The 22,582-nt window shown below is 38.6% G+C and overlaps 3 protein-coding genes across 8 annotated transcripts; all 3 read left to right on the plus strand.

The window, feature by feature from the left end:
• Positions 1–1,346: 1,346 nt before the first annotated feature.
• Positions 1,347–3,977, plus strand: LOC102785706 (tripartite motif-containing protein 16-like). Its single transcript, XM_006794114.3, has one exon. It carries the CDS (start codon positions 1,383–1,385, stop codon positions 3,075–3,077), a length of 1,695 nt encoding a protein of 564 aa, XP_006794177.2. The 5' UTR covers positions 1,347–1,382; the 3' UTR covers positions 3,078–3,977.
• Positions 3,978–7,482: 3,505 nt separating this feature from the next.
• Positions 7,483–13,273, plus strand: dnajc5aa (DnaJ (Hsp40) homolog, subfamily C, member 5aa). Its single transcript, XM_006794113.2, has 5 exons — positions 7,483–7,639; positions 8,471–8,599; positions 8,681–8,894; positions 8,982–9,153; positions 10,130–13,273. The coding sequence occupies exons 2-5, from the start codon at positions 8,490–8,492 to the stop codon at positions 10,231–10,233; spliced, it is 600 nt and encodes a 199-aa protein (XP_006794176.1). The 5' UTR covers positions 7,483–7,639; positions 8,471–8,489; the 3' UTR covers positions 10,234–13,273.
• A 2,343-nt stretch (positions 13,274–15,616) lies between these two features.
• LOC102785125 (tumor protein D54-like) lies at positions 15,617–22,395 on the plus strand. 6 transcript variants are annotated; one of them, XM_087833780.1, is made up of 9 exons: positions 15,617–15,704; positions 16,647–16,756; positions 16,861–17,009; positions 17,253–17,300; positions 17,734–17,835; positions 20,318–20,344; positions 21,879–21,914; positions 22,016–22,064; positions 22,138–22,395. In XM_087833780.1, exons 1-9 carry the CDS (start codon positions 15,692–15,694, stop codon positions 22,213–22,215), a joined length of 612 nt encoding a protein of 203 aa, XP_087689906.1. In that variant the 5' UTR covers positions 15,617–15,691; the 3' UTR covers positions 22,216–22,395. The 6 variants fall into 6 exon arrangements, 3 of the variants coding, with proteins under 3 accessions (XP_087689906.1, XP_087689907.1, XP_087689908.1); XR_015717025.1 differs by lacking the exon at positions 22,138–22,395 and having other exon boundaries at positions 20,188–21,509; positions 22,016–22,048; XM_087833781.1 differs by lacking the exon at positions 20,318–20,344.
• The last annotated feature ends 187 nt before the right edge of the window (positions 22,396–22,582 follow it).

Below are 22,582 nucleotides of genomic sequence, written 5' to 3' on the forward strand. Positions count from 1 at the left end.
GATTACTCTACCTTTCTAATATGACATTGTTGTCCCTGGCTCTCTTTCTCTCTCTTTCCCTCCACTCTGTTCCTGTGCTACTGCAAGTGTAACTACCGCCCCTCCCCCCTCTGCTCAGCGCTCGCGTGAGGAGCAAAGCGGAAAAAAAGTGCGAGAGAGAGGGTGAGAGAAAGAAAAAAAAACACAGCTCCCAATAAGGAGTTGGATCGCATCGTTCACTTCAAAGAGTCGGCTCTAAGAGCCATTTTGTTCGCGACCGACACATTTCTAGTGGAAGAACCAACCGGATCTACTGATTAAATTAAAAGCCAGACATCATTTTCTTATTTAATGCGTCCATAGGTTCAGTTTGAAATTATACAAACATTGTGAGGAACAATACAGGCAAAAATAAAGAAAAGATGGGCAGATATATGTCATAATATAAAAATATTAACTTGTGAAATCAAGCTCCTACCGTCTCATTTTTAATCCAACAATCAGAAATGCTTTTCTTAGCTCACAGGGCATTGAGTTTTTACCTCGTTATAGTCCGAATTGTTGTAAGAATAGTGTAATTGGTTTATTATTTGTTTTTCTTAAATACTTAACAGAAAATTATAAGATAAAGGGCCCACTTTTTAAGTTAGAGTTCTGTGCTTTGAACTTTAGGTGTAAATTGTTACTTACGATTATAATTATTTTTGTTATTAAAATGACCATTTATTACAAATTTGTCTTACATTACTTCCTTGTTTCTTGATTACTAGTAATGACGGGTCAACTGAGAATTTAGCAGTAGTAAACTGGTAGTAAATTGTGGACTTTATTAATATTTATTAAAATACTAATATAATACTAATATAATATATTATAATATATAATCTGTTATGACAAAAAACTATAGGAACAAAAATTTAAAAAAGAATATGTGTTCTGTGTGTCGTGTTCTGTGTGATTGGTATGGGAAATGTTTATTTCTTGTGTCTGTATCTGACTTTGGGTCAATTGCTGTTGTTTTAAATGTTATAGCTGTATTTACTTGACTGTATATGACATTTTGGAAATGGATTTGTGGAGAAGTAAAGCACAAACTCTAAACTCAGAGATTTAAAGATGAATTTACCACCTAAAATGTTTTGGTGGCTGGAGATTTAACTGAGTAAAGCCTAAACACAGAGTACTGTTCCTCTTCTTGGAATAAAAAACAGCTTCTAACACTTCTTCTTTAAATACCGGAGCTCCTCTCTGTCTAAACACTTGTGTGTTCCCTCCCCTTTGGACCTGCAGTTTGGAGATGGGCGTAACCAAAATGTGGTGAAGTGTATTGCACAAACACGATTCTTACACACAGTGGTCAGAGCAGTTTGAGTTCTCAGGAAACGAAACTCACACAGGCACAGATGCTGAGAGGTGAAATGGCACAGAAAGGAGTTCAGCTGCACCCAGAAAGCTTCTCTTGTTCAATCTGTTTGGATATACTAAAGGATCCGGTCACAATTCCCTGTGGACACAGCTATTGCATGGACTGCATTAAAACCCACTGGGATGAAGAGAAGAAGAAGAGAATCTGCAGCTGCCCTCAGTGTAGGCAGGCCTTCACACCGAGACCTCTCCTGGTGAAAAGCACAATGTTAGCAGAGTTAGTGCAGGAGCTGAAGAAGACCGCACTCCAAGCTGCTTCTGTTTATCAGGGCTATGCTGGTCCGGAAGACGTAGCCTGCGATCTCTGCACAGGAAGAAAACTAAAAGCTGTGAAGTCCTGTTTGGTGTGCCTGGTCTCTTACTGTGAGCAGCACCTTCAGCCTCATTATGATGTGGCTCTTTTAAAGAAACACAAACTGGCAGACCCCTTCAAGAGGCTCCAGGAGAACATCTGCTCTCGTCACAGTGAGGTGATGAAAATTTTCTGCCGTACTGATCAGCAGAGTATCTGTTATGTCTGCTCTTTAGATGAACATAAAGGCCATGAAACGGTTTCAGCTGTAGCAGAAAGGTCTGAGAGGCAAAGAGCGCTTGAGGTGAGTCGACTGCAAATCCAGCAAAGAATCCAGGACCGAGAGAAAGAAGTGAATGTGCTTGAGCTGGAGGTCAGGGCAATGAGTTTCTCCGCCGATAAAGCAGTAGAGGACAGTGAGAAGATGTTCACTGAGCTGATTCGTCTCATCCAGAAAAGAAGCTCTGATGTAAAGCGGCAGATCAGATCCCAGCAAGAAACTGAAGTGAATCGAGTCAAAGAGCTTGAGGAGAAGCTGGAGCAGGAGATCGCTGAGTTGAAGAAGAAAGATGCCGAGCTGAAGCAGCTCATAGACACAGAGGATCACAATCTGTTTCTGCACAACCATCCTTTACTGTCACCACTCAGACAGCCTACAGACTCATCTAGCATCAATATCCGTCCTCTGAGGTACTTTGAGGATGTGAAAGAAGCTGTGTCAGAAACCAGAAATACGCTACAGGATATCCTGAGTGAGACATGGTCAAACTTCTCACTCATAGTCACTCAAGTGGATGTTTTACTGTCAGTTCCAAATCCAGAGCCAAGGACCAGAGCTGGATTCTTAAACTATTCACGTGCAATCACCTTGGATCCAACCACAGCAAACAAATGGCTGCTCTTATCAGAGGGGAACAGAAAGGCAACATTAATGAAACAACAGCAGTCTTATTCTAATCATCCACATCGATTCACTGCATGGTCTCAGGTTCTGAGCAGAGAGAGTCTGACTGGACGGTGTTACTGGGAGGTGGAGTGGATAGGGATAGGATTTCACATTGCAGTCGCCTACAAAAATATTGGCAGAGCAGGGTGGGAGGATGAATGTAAATTTGGACGCAATGAGAAAAGTTGGGCTTTGAGTTGTCACAAAAAAGCATATGAATTTTGGCACAATAACAGCCACACTTCCATCTCAGGTACTCAGTTCTCCAAAATAGGAGTGTACCTGGATCACAGTGCGGGGATCCTGTCCTTCTACAGTGTATCTGAAACTATGACTCTTCTCCACAGAGTCCACACCACGTTCACTCAGCCGCTCTATGCTGGATTTTGGCTTTTCTCAGGTGTGAAAACCACTAAATTCTGCAAACTCAAGTAGAGAGGAATCTTTAATTTGTAGTGGCTTTAAAGTTGTATTTTATCATTACTCAGCATTTCACACTTCATAAAGATCAGCTTTCAATCAAACATACAAGCTCTTGTATGCAATTAGCTATTATGCTATATGGAAGGTTGTTTCTGCCACTGAAAAACAACATCCATAAAATAAAACCTTGGGTTATGTATACTTCCTCAGTGGCAGAAACAACCTCCCATAAGCTGCTGCTCTGCATGATTATTTTTATTTACAAAACGATTTCTGCACATGACATTGTAAACTGCTTTACATATTTGCCAAAAAAATCATCTATGTATTTTTATGTTATTTCACTTTTGCCTTGAAAATAAACATTTACAAGAGTATAAACACAAATGTTAAGTGAAACACAAAATCCAAACTGTAACTGAGATGTTTGTTGCATATTTTTCATTTTAGAATTTGTCTCCACATATGTTGCATTTCTTAATTTTTTTTCACTCCTGTATACATGTTGTCTTTGTCACCCTCTTAATGTACAGTTCACTTAAAACCAAACATAGCCTTTGTGTTTTGTTTCTCCAATATTAGTTTGACATAAATGGTAGAGTGTCCTCTATGCTCTTTCAGTGCTTACACTGTACATGTCTACTTTAGAGACATTTCTGAGACTGAGCTGCTTGAGAACATTTTAGCCATGGATGCAAAAGCACATGGACCGTGCTACAGTTTCCTTTTTCATATGATGGACTGAACACAGGAGGTATCTGCTTTTGACTATGCAGAGATGAATCTGATCCCATTTCTACCTGTGTCTACTGTTTTATGATTTCACTGAAGTGAAACAGACTTATCAAATGTGCTTCGATTAGGTGCACAATGTGAAGTTCATCATTTTTCTTACAAATAAACGCGTAATGACAAACATGAACAGCTGTGCTTATTTGGGAGACACAGAATGTTTGGTAAACAACTTTATTTTGTATAAAACAATATTGAAGTCATGTCTTGATCCTGTGCAGTGTGTGGACGCTGTGCACACAATCGCCTCATTCACTGCAGTAAACAAGCACGCTAGCTCACATGACTGACTCTGTCTCCATGGTTACGTTATATTGTATATTATTAAACAGATTCCAAAGATACCGCCAAAGCCCCCTGCAGCTGTAACACTTTCACTCTTTGTAAATTATTTCATATTTTTGACAGTTATGAAGAAAGGACATGTTTTTTAAGGTCATACACTAGGCAGTTGCTATGGTGGTTGCTGTGGGCTAGGGTGGACGGCGCGTTCAATTCCTCATGTTTGCCGTCTGCCTTTGGAGGGCCATTTCAAAGTGGCGACTGTCTGCTGTAACTCGAATTCAAACCCAACTTTGGTCTTTAAGAAAAGGCCTTTCATAGCCATTCACAACACACACACAAAAGCACTTTGCCTCACCATGGCAATGCAGCTTTACTAAAACCTTTAAAGTATCTGATATAAAACAGAAAATGAAGCAACTAGAGGTTTAATGATGAAGACTTGGGGGTCTGCAGTTCTACTGAATTATAGAATTGACTGAATTGGAGTTTAGAATCCACTTTTTTAGACTGTTACTGTTTCATTGTTCACCTTGTTACCTTGTTATATCATGAATAAGGTTTATCTATGTGAGTTTGATGAACTATGTGATGGTGTATTTTTCCAGTGTTAGTTCTGCTCGCTATTGTGCAGGTAGAATATGGTAAGTGTTCATAGTAATTCATAGAAATTCAAAAGCTGGCTCTATCTGCACCCCTTTAATATTTAATAAACTCTTAATTGCAGTTAGAGTGTGGCTGGTAAAGATGAAAAGACATACAGAATGTAAAATGTCTGAGTTTGGTGATCTTTGTGAGTAACAAACAAACCAAATAACTGACACCAAGTAACCTGGTAGTTAGAACTGGATGGCAGCATGTGTTTAGAGTGACTGCTTTATAGTTACTGTAGTTAGGTAAGTGTACTTACCAAAAGCAGAAGCACACAGATGAACAAGAATCAGAGGCTGAATGTTGCAGGAACATGCTCATGTGAGGTGGTCACTGAATGCTGCTCTGTTCTTTTGTCACTTGTCTCAGTCCTTCTGGAAGTTGGCATGTTAGACAGTCCAATAGTGATATCCTGCCCATCTGAGGAACAGTTTGAAAACACGCATGCAATGCTTTGTTTGTCTTACAGTCAATGTTGGATGTTCATTTTTGTCCTTTAAACATGTTCCTGTATTTAAAAGTACTCTAATTTAAGGCTCAAATGGCTCTCGAAGCCATTTAAGTAAATGTAGTTTGTTTCCTGAGCGCAGAATTTTGAGTTAAAACTAACATTAAAAAAATTTATGCAAGGAGGAACGAGAAGGCGAATTTTCACCGAGAGGAGCAGCCTCGGATACTGAAAGACTCCAGTCTGTCCAGAAATATTACATCATCGGTTTGTTAATAGTTATTCAACTGTATTCTAAGCACCAGCTGTCTGTTAGAATTTTCAGAGTTTACTAAAATAAAAATAAATGAGGTTAATATATGATTTGTGTGAGGTGTTTTGTTTTGTTTTTTGATGTTGGTGTTTCGGTCATGTTACCTTTAACTCTCAAAGGCTTGTTAGAAACTATGAAACACATTGTGCAGACTTCTGGATGTTAGAAGAGAACTAATACTGCTCATGAATGAGACTAAAGGCAGGAAGCTGTCCTTTATAACTAAACATGTTAATCCCACCTTCACATGTATATCATAGTTTATTATATAGCAGGTCCATCCATCCATCCATTCGCTTCCGCTTATCCTTTTCAGGGTCGCGGGGGGCGCTGGAGCCTATCCCAGCTGTCATAGGGCGAGAGGCAGGGTACACCCTGGACAGGTCGCCAGTCTGTCGCAGGGCCAACACACAGGGACAGACAACCATTCACACTCACATTCACTCGCACATTCACACCTAATGGCAATTTGGATTTTCCAATTAACCTATCCCCACAAGCTGCATGTCTTTGGACGGTGGGAGGAAGCCGGAGTACCCGGAGGGAACCCACACAAACACGGGGAGAACATGCAAACTCCACACAGAAAGACCCCGGCCTGATGGTGGAATTGAACTCAGGACCTTCTTGCTGTGCGGCAACAGTGCTAACCACCGTGCCACCGTGCTGCCCTATATATATAGCAGGTGTATTTCAGTAATAGCTGATTTATTTCAGTATAGTGGTGTACAGTCACACACCTCACGTGGGCATTATGTATGATACTCCGAAACTATAATTTAAACAACAATTTTACATAAAAGATCTTGAAACAGGACACAGACACTGTAATTTCTGACCTCATATCAAGTGTGTATGTAGACTGAGTTTATGTTTGACGTTTGTTTTATATCCAATCTTAACTCTCAAACATTTAAACAGCAGCGAGTCTGCAGCTGAGAGAATACAAACTTAAACTGGTTTGATTTTTAAAATCAGCAGGAAGCGCCACATTTTCACTCAGTCTTTTATTTGCTGCATGTTTTAAGTGTTTAAAAGGGGGGATGATGGAGGAATGTGTTGTAAATGAGCATTGTGCTGTAAATCTCTGCACAAACAGTGTGTTGCATTGTCAATTTGGTTATTGATTATTCACAAAATCACCAAATTATTAATTTGGTGATTTCTTAAATGTAAAAATTGTATTGTACTTGATTCTAATCTGCTGCGGAGTCTCCTACGCTGATGGAAATGCAGATAACACAGAACACAGATCACGAACACCTGTTCAACCAATCACATTCATTCATTCATTCATTCATTCATTCACCCAATCCGAAATCATCAAAGCACTTTTGCAAAGTGGCTGTATCTTGACAATCAGACCAGATATCTGAAAAAATAAACTACTACATTCTCGGCTAAAAAAAAAATATTAAAAGCATGTTTGCTGACACACAAACAGTTTTTTTCAAAGTAGGCCAAAAGTTGGCCAGGCCAAAGTTTTGACTCGATCATCGATAACCTCGTCCCCTGAGTTTGACACGCGAGGCTGAAAGATAAAACTAATTCATGAACAGCCAGGGGTCAGGACTGCCAAAATGAATTAAATAAATACATCAGTAAATAATTAATTAAATGTGTCAATAATTAATTAATTAAATGTGGTATAAATATTTATTTAATTAATTAATTACAATTTAATTTAATGACACATTTAACAAATTATTTGATGGTGTATTTAATTAATTCATTTAGTCACTCCTGGGCCTCCACAGAACTCTGTATCCATTTTAAATCTTTCTTCCAGTGGGTAAATTAAATGCAATATTTTTTTTTTTAAAGGAACTCCCTTTTTAGCTTTCACGACAAATGCGGAGCTGCACATCTTTCCTCTAGCATCCTCCCCGTCGTGCACGCGCACGTCGGGTCGTCGTGGGGTGGTGGGGGGCGGAGCCAGCGGACTGCTGCACTGTCCATGGTTGTGTAGTGGGAGCCAGAGAGGGTCCGGGTACGTGCGAGGAGATGCGGCCATAGTCACGCTGCACTGTCTAAAATCATAACCTGCTGGGATCGTTAGTTTCGCAGCGCATTCGAGCCTACTGAAAGGTGAGCCTCCTCCTGCATTTCAATTATTCCATTTCTTCCTCGACACTCTGCTCCTTGTCCTTGAAAATAACTGCTGACGATCCATTCTTGTCTTGCATCAAGAGCAGGCCGGGGAAGCGAACCAACATGGATGCTGTGCGCTATAGCAGTGCTGCTGCTGATGCTTGCACGGAGATTATGCTCTCAGCATCGTACTCAGAGTCTAATCCTTCCTATAGACATCTTTTGGAGCGGGATGCGATTTGTGACGAGTGGAAATTTGACAGCCGCTTGACTGAACATGTAGTTTTTGATGAAAATTTAAGAAATTAGGCATTATAGGGCTTCAAACAGCATAGTAGCTGTTGATTTGTGTCGAGATGACATCCATTTGGAGGCTTCTGTCTTCTTTAAAGAGTATGTTTTCTGGTCTTCACTTGATGAAGCCTGTGCTGTTGCAGTGCGTTGTCTCTATGGGTGTCAGCTGCTGATTTACTTAAAGCAGCATATGCATCAGGGGTCCTGCCAAGATGTCACACCTTCAAAAATCAATAAGGAGAATTTATCTCCTGCTGAAAATCTAAAGTTTATATCATCAAAATAAAAAAAATGAGAAAAATTCACTATTTTTTCCCCCTTTCCAGGACCTATTTTCCATCTATTTCCCACACAGCTGGGTGTTTCTAGTAAGTACTGGACATCTGTATTTCATCCAGACAGCACAGGACCAGCTGTTGCCTGCCTGCAGCAGAGAGCATGAAATCACAAGGGCCTCACTTTAGTTGAATGAATGTACGTCCTGGTAAAACAGTCCAAGCAGTGCCTCTTAATTTTGTGCATTTCTGTGTGCAGCCTGTGGACGTGAGGCATCATGAGTGAGCAGCAGAGGCAGCGCTCTCTGTCCACCGCGGGTGAGTCTCTCTACCATGTGTTGGGAGTTGACAAGATGGCCACGACGGACGATATAAAGAGATCTTACAGGTGAGGCTTTACTCTGGTCACCTGGCTTAGCTCACAGAAAGGTCTGATAACCTGTAAAGCTGACTGTGATGCATTCTGCAGGAAACTGGCGTTAAAGTTCCACCCTGACAAGAATCCTGACAATCCAGAGGCCGCAGATAAGTTCAAGGAGATAAACAACGCCCACGCCATCCTGAATGACCCCACGAAGCGTAACATTTACGATAAATATGGCTCTCTAGGGTTATATGTGGCAGAGCAGTTTGGAGAGGAGAATGTTAACACTTACTTTGTCCTTTCTAGCTGGTGGGCAAAGGTAAGACAGGATCGTTTACTACTTGCTCTTGTACAACCTTTTACACCTCTTTTCTTAACCTTTATTTCATGAATCTGTTTCCTACAGGCTCTGTTTGTATTGTGTGGCCTGGCCACTGGCTGTTACTTCTGTTGCTGCCTGTGTTGCTGCTGTAACTGCTGCTGTGGAAGATGTAAACCACGGCCTCGAGAGGGCCAGGAGCAGGACTTTTATGTGTCCCCTGAGGACCTGGAGGCTCAGCTGCAATCTGATGAGAGAGGTGAGAACGAGCACCGTTTTATTTGTTGAATTCTTCTCACAAGTACGTTTTGGGTTTTTTTGTATAGCACTTATAAAAAAAACAGTGCTACAAAGAGTGTCACAAAAACACATAAATCACACACACTCAAAATCCAAAAAAATCTAACATATGGGTGAAATATATCCACAATTACCATCTCAGACTACACTTGGGGTGTTATGGGTACAGCAGCTCCAATATGTTTTCTGGATACAGGCTACAAAGAGCTTTAAATGTAATAAGGAACATCTTAAAATCTCTTCTAAAACAAAGAGGAAGCCAGTGCAAAGGCATTCAGGCTGATGTATTATGTTTGCTTTTCCTGTAAGAAGTCTTGCTGCTGGCTATTGAATCATTTTTATTTAAGTATTTTAATTAATAGCATTGTACATTTTATACCTTGCTAGTGTTTGATTGGACCCCTTTTGCCTTCAGAACTGCCTCATTTCTCTTTGGTATCGATTCCACAAGGTGCCGGAAGCATTCCTTAGAGATTTTTGGCCATATTGACATGATAGCATCACATAGTTGCTGGAGATTTGCTGGCTGCACACTGGGTACACTAAACACACTATCATATTCAAGAAACCATATATTTTAAGATGATTTGGGTTTTGTGATTCCTGGTGGACTAAGCCAGTTGAAGACAAGTTCACTGTGGTCATAGAGTCAACAGCACTCAGGTAGGCTGAACTACAAGGCAGGATGGAGCTACGCTTTTACATTGTTTATGCCAAATACTGACCCTAGCATCCAACTGTAGCAGAAATTAAGACTCATCGGACCAGACAATGTTTTTCAGTCTTCTATTGTCCAGGCTTGGTGAGTTTGTGTGAAAATCATAGTAGATTAGCAGTTCCTGAACTACAGTTAAACAGGTGTACCTAACAATGTGTCCGGTGAGTGATTTTTCATCTGACAAGCACTTGAAATATTCCTTGTGTTTGTCGTACAGAGGCTGGTGGTGAACCTATAGTGCTGCAGCCATCAGCGACAGAGACAACCCAGTTAACATCAGATGGGCACTACTCCTACCGCACCGACCCCGGCTTCAACTAACCCTCCGTTCCCATCGATCCTGGCCTGCGGTCCTGCCTGCTTCCCTGCTCCACCTCAGTGAGATGAACGAAAGGGGCAAAACATCTTTCCACTTCAGAAAGAGAGCCATGCGGAGGTGAAGGGGACTAGTAAGCATGGCCCATGAAAGGAACTAATGAATTCACATCCCTTACACCTCCCTCCCTGATCGGTCCGCTACGTATTTCCCCGCCAGTACGAGAAGAAATCCCTTTTATTTCTTCTTTTGTATCTCTCAGCCTTTACTCACACAGGTCGCCTGCCCTACCTTACCTTTCCCATAGTTTGCATTATGGTGTAGCATGCACTGTTTGGAAAAAAAAAAGGTCTCCACGTTTTCTTTAATCCTTTGCAACATTTTTACTTTGCAAAGCCCATCATGCAGGTGCAGTTTTTTCAAATGAGTACAGTACATGAGGAGCAGATAAAGTTTACCAGATGTTTTATGCTAAAGGAACAGAGAGCCATGGCTCAGGGAGGTGCTGGTTGGAGAAGTGCTTGCTGGCTTAGGCGGTCGGTGCCATCATCAAACCTCCAAGAACTAAGTTGTCATACATATTTACACTTTTCTCTTGTGATTCGCAATCGATATTCTTTCAGTTGAAAATGCCACCTGCTGTTGTCAGACCTACAGCGTGGTCTTTAGCGTGCCCCCCACCAGAGTGTTTTTAATGTCAATCATGAGGTTATTAAGGCACAGAGCTTTATTTGCAGACAGTTTGCTATAAATTTCTGCTGACGTTAGAGTTTCTGCTTTAGTTAGTAATTCGCTTTGGCATTTTCCTTCCTTCTGAAAGCCCCTCATCGCAGGACAGACTACTTCCCCCTGTTTTTCCTGCAGCACTGAGCAGGTTGTTATAATTGTTACTTTACATTAATGCATATTGTCTTTTAATGTATTTTAAATCAAATATGGCACATTTCAACCCCATGGTACAGTTCACTGTTGTTTAATCATATCACCAGCTACAAATTGACGATGACACTGGATACATGAAGTAAAAAAAAAAAAAATCATACATAACCAACACATTCTCATCTCAAGGAGTGATATAATGTTGTTTTGTCAGATGCCATAAATGTTTCCAGGTTAAAGATAAAATGTCCTTTGGTGACAGTGCCTTAATGCAATGGCCATAGTTAGTCTCTGTTAGGAGGCTGAAGGGGTGGAGGTGCATAAGTTGTAGTTTTGTCATGGAGGAGACCCTGGTTTGGTTCTTGTTTGAACTTATGTATCATGGTTTACCAAGTTGAAAACCAAAAAGCAGATTCAGAGAGTTTTAATTTTAACATAAATGTCAGCAGTCCAACAAAGAGCAGCGATTAGAGCACAGGGAGTCAGGTGATGTCCAGCACAGGTAAATCTACTTATCTCGTAGAGACGAGTTCACAGACTGGAGCACTGGAGAGAGCACTTTGGCAATGAATTCATGTTAAATGGGCTCTTTTATGTGCAGGAGGTAATGAGTTGATGGGAAACAGGTACACCAACCTGCCGCTCAGCAAACAGGGGAGAGGACACACCTCTAGCTTGCTCGTGCACGGAATCCTACCAGGGACTGAGAGAGGCCATTGCACTTTGTGTTTTTCCTCTTTTAATTTGTGCTTTCACTCAGTTAGGTTTAAGCCCTAAAAACTACTTGGTTGGCCTCCCTTTAAAATAGCAGCCTTGCATGATGAAGTTGGAAGTGACAGTTCTGTGTCACCAGTGCCATAACCCCATTGTGAGCTGCCACCAAAGGACACCTTGTGCATAAATGAGCCTCGGCTTTGACAAAACAGCGTTATCTGACACCCGACTAATGAGAATGGGCAGATGAAACAATAACATTTCAATGGATTGTATTTATTTTATGGTGACACATCCAGGCTCTTCTTCTCTTCTGTTTTCCTGTCCTTACCTAAGATTTGTACTAATAGTAAAACTATTTTTTAGAGCTACTGCAGCTCACTAAGACTGAGAGACATTTATTTTATGTTAGTTTTATTTTTCTGCTACGTGAAGCCAAGGAGCTCCAGGTAATCCAGCTGGCTCTGATAAGAACTGCTAAAAGGTAGAAATAACAGATATTTATCAGCAGCAGTGCTGGTTAGGAGGGTGACATGTTTTTAACTCTAGATAAGAAGGTTTAGGGAAAAAAAAACATGTTACACTCTTTGGAGTTATTATTATAAAAAAAAATAATTAGCATGGAGGATTTCTATTTTCAACTCATTCCTGTGTTTTGAACTGTCCGATGACTTTGATATTTTGTCCGATGCTGTGTGATCGTTCCTCATTGTCAACTTTTCTGAATCCATGTGAATCCACGCTCATCAGGCATATCATCTGTGAGCCAGTGCTACAGGCAGCTCAGAGTAAAAGATTTTTACATACTGCTGAATTTGCATATATTGCCACACATTTTTGCCATAAATCGCCATGAACATCTTCACCACTTTGTCTGTTTCATGACTGCTAATGATGTGTTTTTAATGGTTTACAATTGGTGAGCTCCCGTTGCCCACCCTTTGCTATTAACGGTATGGATGTTGACCTCTGTGGCCCTTGTATGATGTTTCCTGTAACCCTTAATGAAACGTAGATGTTCCTGTCATGGCTTTTTCATTGAGATACTGAAAAATGCTACTGTAAATGTTCTAAGTTGAATGCACTGTGTGTTTAAAAAAAAATTGTAATGGATCAATGATCAGGAAATGACTCCATAAAAAGACAATATAGTATATAGTGTAACTATAGTGAAATGGTTATATGATGCATTTTTGGAATTTTATTTATTTCATACTTGGTCATGTTTCAGATGATGATCGATTATGATTTTAACTGGTATGGTGTTGTAATGTAGCCATTAAATTTTGCAAGGAATGGTTTAATGGTTAAGGTCGCTTGTACATACACTTGGCCCATATAAAGTATAAACCTTAACATTTATGTTGTAGCATGGTAACTGTGTGTCTGGAAGAAAACAAGTGGATCATTGATCTCATTTGCTCTTGGTGAATAAATGTTCCTCAACATTTTGACTCGGGTTTTTATCAAATTAAGTTACATACAGGTTTTTTGTTTTGACACGGATTTCAGATATTTACAGTAGTAGTAATGATATTAGTCAGGTAATGTTTTAAGCCAAGTAACCAGTTAAAGTTAATGTCAAGTCTTGAACCAACCTTCATTTCTTTATATTTTGTTTCCAGGGAGCCAGATTTGTAATTTTTTAAGAGGTCTTGAGTGATAGTTGTCCGCATTTTTGAAGGTATGGCTACTTTTTCACCAATTTTTCCGTCCAGTCGGTGTATATGTACGGAGCCCCCCAGGGGACATGGGGGGGGGAAAAAATTAAGACGGACTTTGCGAGATCCCGAGTTTATTTTGCGAGATCCTGCGATATCTCGCAAAACTTTTGCGAGATCCCGAGTTTGTTTTGCAAGATCTCGCAAAAGTCCGTCTTATTTTTTTTTCTCCCATGTCCCCTGCGGTGCTCCGTATATATGACCATTTTCAGAGGATTTTCTTTTTTTAAACCTGATACAAGACATGAAAGATACATCCACTTGGCCTCATCAGAAATAGTGTCAGTGGAAGGAAAACAAGAAGAAAAAGCTGAAGTATGCCAAACTGGAGTGAAAATTAGCAGCAGCAGGTCTTATGGAGCATGAAATAAAAAATTTTTGGCCCAGTTCATTATCATTTCTTTATGAAGGCGGTCAGAAAAGAGGTACAGCTGTGAGTGTCTACAGCCAACTGTAAACTCTGCACGATCGGTTTGGAGCTGCATTTCAGCTGACGGTGTCTTGGTGGTTTTTCACAGTTGCTGTAACATATGAAAGTACTGTCAAATTTTCAACCACCATGCAGAAAAGTAAGCATCTAAATGACAATAACTAAATAAATGTCATATTAAATATTAAAAAATAAGAAGCATGAACACTGTTGAAATCCTTTACACCAATTTGTCTTTAAAATTATTATTATATTATTACTTTTAATTCAAAATATACTGCACATATATAAAAATAATAATAAAAAAAGTAATAATTAATTTTGACAATGAAATGCTAATGCTAAATGCTAACATAACAGCTGTCAGTTATCACATTTTTTCTCACATGTGAAGGTATTTGTTAGATAAACAAATGTATCTAACTGTAATTAAAAATCTTTTTTTTTTTAAAGCAAAAGGATATTAACTAAAAAAACAAAGTAATCTGACTTCCAAATAAATCATCCCTTACCTTTATAGTGTGGTGGATTGTTTAGCCAGCAGATGGAGACAAGTCATTCTTCCAACTTATCTCAGGATCCTTATACTAAAACATCTCTCAACTGTTCAAACTAGCAATTTGATTTGATTTGAAACTTTGATTTCATGTGCATGAGTATAGATTTTATTTGTGATTTTACCCTTGTTTTTAGAAGCTATACTGTGTTAGATGCAGCATGTTTTTAGTTAAACTAATTTAAAGGACACAGTAGGCATATGTGAACATCTTGCTCCTCTTCTTTGCATGGGTTTTAATCTGCATGTGTGGGTGGCCTGGTCAACCATGTTCACAGACAATGATTTCTGGAAGTGTTCCTGGTTTCCATAATAGAATCATACCTGTTTTAATACAGTGCCACCTGTGGGCCTGAAGATTTCTGAATCTTTTGATGACATCATGAAGGGTAAATGGATATATATAAGTATATATATATAAGTCTTCACAATTTTATGTTGAGGAATATTATCACAAATTGTTCCACAATTTGCAGATGCATCTTTTGTGGACTGATGATCTTTTTGAGATCATCTGACTGATGAAATGAGTTAAATATGAGCTATTATTTTTCTTAAAATGAAGCATTGCCTCAGTTTAAATATTTTATATCGTCCGGAGAACCAAGGAAAAAAAATCTATATTTCAGTTTAGCTGTTGTCCACTACAATGAATAGGCTGGCTCTCAGGAGGATATGCTTTCTATGATCTGTTGATAACATATTGGTTTATGAAATTTACACAATGACACAAGTTATTTTAGAATTGGGGATGTATGTTATTGTACAACAAAAGCAACATTTTACTTCATAATAATTATCTTTCTCTTTTGTTGTTTTAAGTATGTTTTGATGGTTAAACCTTTGACTTCAGTTTAAAAACTCTAAATACTTGTGTCACCAATTTGCAAGACAACGTTCAATGCTACTTTATGTAATAAAGTCGTATTAGATAGGACACTTCTTTTTCCTTTGCGTGAGTTTTAAGGAAGGTTTAATTGTGCTATAAGTTTCTTTAAAAAAAATCCTGCTCGTGGTCATCATTGTTCCTGTGGTGTGTATGTGTGTGGGTGTAAGCCCATTAACAGCCTCGGTGATCCTGGCTGCCTGCCTCCTGCTGAGCTCAGTGGGGACAGTTGGCAGCAGCTAGCCAGTCAAACACTTGCGAGGTGAAACTGGCAGCAATGAGCAGACAAGGTAAGACCGTCTCGTCATGTCTGTATGGGACCATGTGTGAAATTAGCACATGCATTTACTTTAAAGGTTTATTCGTTGAAATTGTGCGGTTAATGTTATCAGCTAACAGCAACAAATGTGCAACAGGTGAGGTTAGCTGTTAGCAGAGCAGCTACTTAGTTGCTAGTTATTTGTACAGGAAGAGGGAGAGGAGAGTTCAGCACTGAGGACAGCTCCAGTGTCTGTTTATATGTGTCTACAAAAAGTGTTAAAAGTATGCAGAAGTTTCATATGTATCTATAAAAGGCTTTTCTGTGGCTTTTTGTACATAACATCTATATTAGATATAGCATTAGCTGTGTATATATGCTATACTGTGTATCTATACCTACATTTTGGTGTATGTTGTTGTTGTTTTATGCATTTTAAAGGCATTTCTAAGTTAGATGAGGTTCTGAAGGCTAATGATAATTATGTCTGGTGAGTGCTATGTATTTATCTGCACAAATAAACAGCAACTAAACAGTTATGTAATAGGTGTTTCCATTTTACATGACTTTATCTTATAGTTCATTGCCCTTGTTGTTTGTGATGAGGTTTTTTATTCTCACTGAATATGTTCTCTTAGGTGTTTTTAATTAAATGTGAACACTTCATCCAGTGCGCATTTTGTTGTTAATTTGCATGTTTTTCAAAGGCCCGTCTACTTCACAATGAAAGCATTAAATACTATGGTTTGTAGCTTTGGTTAATGCAGCATACCTTTTCTATTAAAACATATATTAAATCAGATACAAATACATTATATAATACATTATATATATAAGAGCCAGCTAAGTTAACTTGGGCTTCAGTTACACCACAATAGCCAATATTTTGTTAATAAAATAGTCAAAGGTAATAGGAAAGTATCTATAGGATTTTTTTTATTTATCTGGTCTTTTCCTCTTTGCTGTTTCTAAGGTTTTGGTGGAGCTTCTGTTCACTTCTCTCCGAGCATACTGGGAAATGGATCTTCACCCACAGATCTTACAGAGGAGGACTTAGATGCTCTACGTTTTGAACTTACAAAAGTAAAGTTATTCATGGGGGTATTTGGGACAATGTGGGATAGAAACCCTGCTATAAAGAAAAATTGATATGTGTAACATCAGCTTTTTATTTTTCTTTCTCGCAGACAGAGGATGAAATTCAGGCCTTGAGGCAGGTGCTTTTGGCCAAAGAACAATATGCAGCAGACATCAGAAGGCAACTAGGAATGAGTCCGCTCGGTAACATCAAACAGAGCTTATCCAAAGGATGGCAAGAGGTCCAGACCTCAGCCCCGTATGTGCACTTTGGTCCTCAAAAACATAGTAATGTTTGCTAATTGTTTGAAAACCATTGATAGTTTAACTGGTTTAAAACACCTAAACCACTGTCGTGATAGATCACTTACCACACATATCTTGGTTCCATGGTTACGTAACTTTTGTTACGTAACCATGGAAAGTACTCTAATGACTGTCGTAGGCTCTCTATTGTGTCAGCGCAATAATCTGTCAACCTGTGCTTGTTCTGTCCATTCAGATATCTCACAGCCTCTGCAACTCTGGATGACATCAGCCACTCCAATGTGTGAGTGTTCCTCATTATATGCACAAAATAATAAACGTTCTTGCTATGTTTTATGACGCAGGGATTTTCCAAAGTTTTGTCCTGCACTCACATGCTAAAGAGGGATCTCTTCAAAGAAACAAGGGATGGGATTTTCCTTGTCAAATAGGATTGGTGCCCCGTTAATAGCCTCACAGCCTGACTTAGCACAAGGAACAGCAGTATTAACAAGAAACAGGAGGACCAGCCTGAGGCGTTCATTAGAGACAGAGTGAGGGATCTGCTTCAGCCAGATGGACTGTCGCCAGTGACGTCTATGAGCTTATTGTTAGCTACGTCTGAATTAATACCTTTGTACTCCCTGTATGCACCTGCCTGTTATGTAATATATTACAATAGCGAGAGACTTTTCTTAATTCAGATCCTGACTTCTACTGCGAATTTCTCCTTGTAGATATGTGAGGACACGGGACAGTCTCTCTCATGCAGGCCATGTGACATCTGCTGCAATGTCTACTGTGGGCGTGGTCATCACCAGGAGACTGGCACAGATGAGGTACACCCATAGTCAGTTCCTTCACTCAATCTTCATAATAAAATACTTTTTTTAAACTTTTTAAATTAGCTTTGTTCAAAAACGACTAGTGAGTAAAAAGTAATAGGATAAATGTCGTTAAGATTGTACTTCCTTTAAGTTCTCTTTAGCTTAAAAATTAAATGCCAGGTTTGCTTGCACATAATGAAAGAGGACTAAGAGTTCACAGTGCAAAGGCTATCATCGGGGTGTTGGAAAAGCTGTCTTTGGCTAGTTCAGCTGGACAGATGGATGGATAGGAGGCCAACAGAGAGGCATGACAAGTGGACAGCATGTCGAAAGGGTGATTTGAAGTGTAAACTGTGGCTTTTTCTTTCAGCTGCTCCCTTATTCACGAGATGTCGCCACAGCGGGTGGCTCTGCATATTTCATTTGGCAGATTTACATGTTAGAAAACACTATCAAAGACTGCAAGTTACAAGCATTGCAATTAGGTGTTGAGAGGAGCCAAATGCAGGACACTGAGGCAGACATAGTGAACAGAAAAACAAGTCTTACACTGATTGTGCAGAAACACAAAATCATAGTAATAATAATAACTTTATTTGTATAGCACTATTCAAAACACAGGGTAAAACTCGAGAGGAAACACAAGAGAGCAAACAGGAGAATGAAAGATAAGTGGGAAATGATGGACATGTGAAACAAATAAAACACAGCTAAAAACAATCAAAAATCAATCAGGACTGGAAAATGAAATATAACTGAAATTAAAAGGCATAAAAAAAGATCAACACTCACATTAAACATGGAATTAGGCCCCTAATGTAGATCAACAGGAGACAGAATGAGTGAACCAAAGGCAACCCACTCAGTCACACCAATATGCCAAAAGTCCAAAACAAAATTAATTGTTAAAGTGGCAAAATCCAAAGTGCCGCAGGCATACACAACCCGAAATACACAAGGAAATAGGACACAATGGGGTAACGAGATAAAGGTGAAGATAATCAAAGACACTTGAGAAAATTAAAAAGTGAGACTTGTTTCGAGACAGGGAAACATGGAGATATACAGGAGTTCACACAAGAGAATCGGAGAGGAAAGATACAGGGAATAAAATAAACACTAATACAAACTGAAACTATGAGCTCAAAGATAGGTTAAGGGCTCCTTAATTTGCGATTATGTTAGTTTTATTTTTGTATTTACATCCTAACTCTCGCATTAGGATTCACTATTCTGTCTTAGTTTAGAGTTTAATGTTGCACAACTAAAGCAGCTTGTATAATTTCACATCCGACATCGGTACTGATAATATTAAGCGCACATGCAAACTTTCAAATTATGGTACCGAGTACTGACTGAACAGACTCCGACGGAAGCAATCCTTATACATGCTGCTAACATGTAATCCTGCATTAGTCACAATTAAAGCTACTCTAAACTCCACAGGAAAAAAACATCAATACTAACAAAATCCTTCACTGTCGTAACCCTTAGAATTTGCTCCATTTGAGTCTGTCAGATTTGTAGAAATTCAATAAAAATAGCTGATCGTTAACAGGTTAATGTCAGTTAGACCTTCACTAATCTGGGAGTCTTTCATCAGTTATCTTACAAGCCTCTGGGTGCAGTAGGGAGTATGTCATGGTTTCATGGTGGTTTCATTTATGAGTAAATTGTATTTTATATCCAAATACCTTTTAATGGCTCTATATGTGTTTCTTATTTATTTTCCTTCATCAGTGGCAGATATTCAAAAATCTTATAATTGTATTAATTATCATTTTAATGCAAAAAATAGTCAAAAATACAAATTATATCAACGAAATTACATTTGCATTTTTACTTCTTGCCAGATAAAATTTCCTTGTTTTATCAATGCTAGAAGAAGATTAAAACTTTTAAAGTGATGGTATGTTTGAGTGAGGTATGTCTTTACAGTGTGCCAGTATTGGTTTAAAACCCAGATTAGATGAACAAGAGATTGCTTGAGGGATTCTAGTCAGGGTGGTGCTTTTTCATCCTTTGTTACTTCCAAACTTATTTTTGCAACAGAATTTCTACAAACATCTTGTTTTTGAAATATTTTATGCAGAAAAATTCAAAACCAAAGCTTCTCCAGCAGTAGATCTTAAAATTCAAGGTCTGGTAACCGTGGCTCAATGCAAAATAGTTACAATACATTCAAAGCCTGTAATGTTAAAAAAATACATATAATAATTATATATTATGACCCCATACCACAGCACTGGGCCAGTTCCTGAAGAAAACTATTAAAAGATGTCAAATAAGCAGATTTAGAACTTCCTGGCAGGCTCGAAATTTTGGTTGAAGTGCCTCTTGTGTTTATGTTCAACCACTAAACAGCTGTAATCCAATCACCGTGGAGCACCTGGCCATCAGCAGCAGTAGCTGTTGTTGTAATCCTTATGGAAACAGAAGCTGATGTGACGTTATCTGTGTCTGTCTGTTTATCTTCATGCTGCAAACTCAACAGAGCTCTGCCTCTTCCAAGCCCACCACGGTAAGATCTGTGAGCGGTAAGACTGAAGTGAGCTGCATGAGAGGGTGTGACCTAAAAAAAAGAAAGAAAGAAAAGTGGAAAGTGGTGATTTAGAGTGTTAGAACATCACACATTTCACATCATGCAGTCACTGAAATGGAACTGAAATAATCAGCGTGATTTAAAGAAGATGTTAAATTGTTTTGGGGTTTTCTTCATTTCTATCTTTTTAGATCCAGATGTTTGACATGTCAAGTGTTTTTTAAACAAAAACTTGTTTTCCACCTTTTTTCTCTCAATTTTTTGACTAATTCAAGAATTTTGAAAACAATACTTAAATTAATTTATAGTTCAATAAGAAGAAATTGTTTGAAAGAAAAGAACAAATTTGTTGCATGTAAAATGTAAGCATTTCTAGCAGTTATTCTATGATAAGAGGCAAAATCATGGAGCAGATTCCCAGATAAAGGAGACTGTAACTTCACCATCCAGTGTCTAGGCCAGAGATCTGGAGCCTGTGGATCTGTTGCCCAGCTTTAGCAACTCCCTGTGATTTTGACAGAAAAATAAATGAGTATAAAATAATTAATATACTGTTATAAAAATGTGTAATATGTGCTTACATCTAGATATCAACTGGTGCCGTATCTGGTTAATTTTGCTGAACATCAGTAGCAGTGGTTTCCATGAATGCAGACACATAAACACCTCATCATTTTCAAAATGTGCTCCAGCTTCTTTCTCATTTCCTAATGAGTCACCACAGGAGAAGAATCAGCATGCTTGTGATGCCCCAGAGGCTGGGTTTGGATCCTCTACTAGTCTTAAGCCAGAGATCTTTAATATAAGGTCAATCCTCTACACCATGGAGCCACTGAGCTACTGACTCCAAAAAGATTTGATTTGATTTCACTGCCCACGCTGATGTTTTACCATTATACCTCATCTACAGCTGGGCTTTCAAATTAAACTAAAACTGGTCTTCTTTTTTATTTTTAAAGTTTTTGAAAGCTATTAATCTGTTATATGTTAAACTTTCTATTATCAAAGTGGACTCCATAGTGCTGTAGCCATTCACAATGATCGCCTAAACATGCTAATGGATATTTTCTCCCTTTTGGTTGTGTTACACAGATTAAGATTTGTCTAAAACCCTTTCCACACAATCGAGAGCCGAGCAACAAAGGTGCTTTTTATCTATATAAGATATTATGACATCATCATATTGGCCAGCAACCGCCTACAAACAGGCTAAAATTTCCCATTGGCATCTATGAGCCTGCAAAACTTCATGAAAACATAATCTGATTTTAATTTCATGACGCTAACATGTAATTAATCCCACAAGAGTTGAATTATTCATGATTATATTATTACATATATTATCACAGATAGATCTTCCTTTCTGAACTTATCTGAAACTGTTATTATAAACGTTTTAACCCTTAGTGTACAAATCTACAAAATCTGCAGCAAAATAAAATGTTTTTTTTAGGTAATTTTAAGGCTTATTTGTCTTTTTTAATGCTTAAATGTCCTGCTTTCTGTTTCCCAGCTCACTGAGCCACACCATAAGTGTGCCGAGTATGAGGTAAAACACCATGTCTCTTTGTCTCTTTAGATCTTTTCATATATGCATGGCTTAGACATTAACTTTGCTCATCTTTTAATTTGTCCTTTGTCTTTCCTCAGGCATTCCTCTACATTCAGATCTTTTGAGGAAATGGTTGGCAATATGAAGGTAAAGAGCAGGCAGATGGATAAAACAGTTAGCTCTGTGCTTCTTGTTTTGAATACTGTCACTTGTTTCATAGGATAAGGTGACTGGCAGCACGTCAACTAATGGAAACACGTCCGGGTTTGAAAGAAGATCCCATCGCCACAGCCAATGAGGAAAAACCAGTCTAATGTCAATGATTATTTTCATAACTTCTAAAGCTATAAATGAAAATAATTTTGCTCCCTGTCTGTATGAATTTGTTTTTTGACTGTAATCTAAAACCGATTGTCTGATAGAATATGTTAAATTTTTAACTTAAGCTCATTTTGACATAAAACATTTTTAATCAATACTCAGTTTCATGAATGTAATTTATTTTGACATGTGTGTGCAGAGACTCATGTAGAAATCAGCTGTAATTTAAATTATAAGTATTTTTGTAATTGAACATTTTTCAATTAAAGTTAATAGAATTGTGTGCAGTCTTTTGAAATGGATGTTAAAATACATTGTCCATATTTTTTGATCATGGACAATAT

Source organism: Neolamprologus brichardi, chromosome 20 (genome assembly GCF_056152115.1).
Source record: "Neolamprologus brichardi isolate AB-2024 chromosome 20, ASM5615211v1, whole genome shotgun sequence".
NCBI classification, from domain to species: Eukaryota; Metazoa; Chordata; class Actinopteri; order Cichliformes; family Cichlidae; genus Neolamprologus; species Neolamprologus brichardi.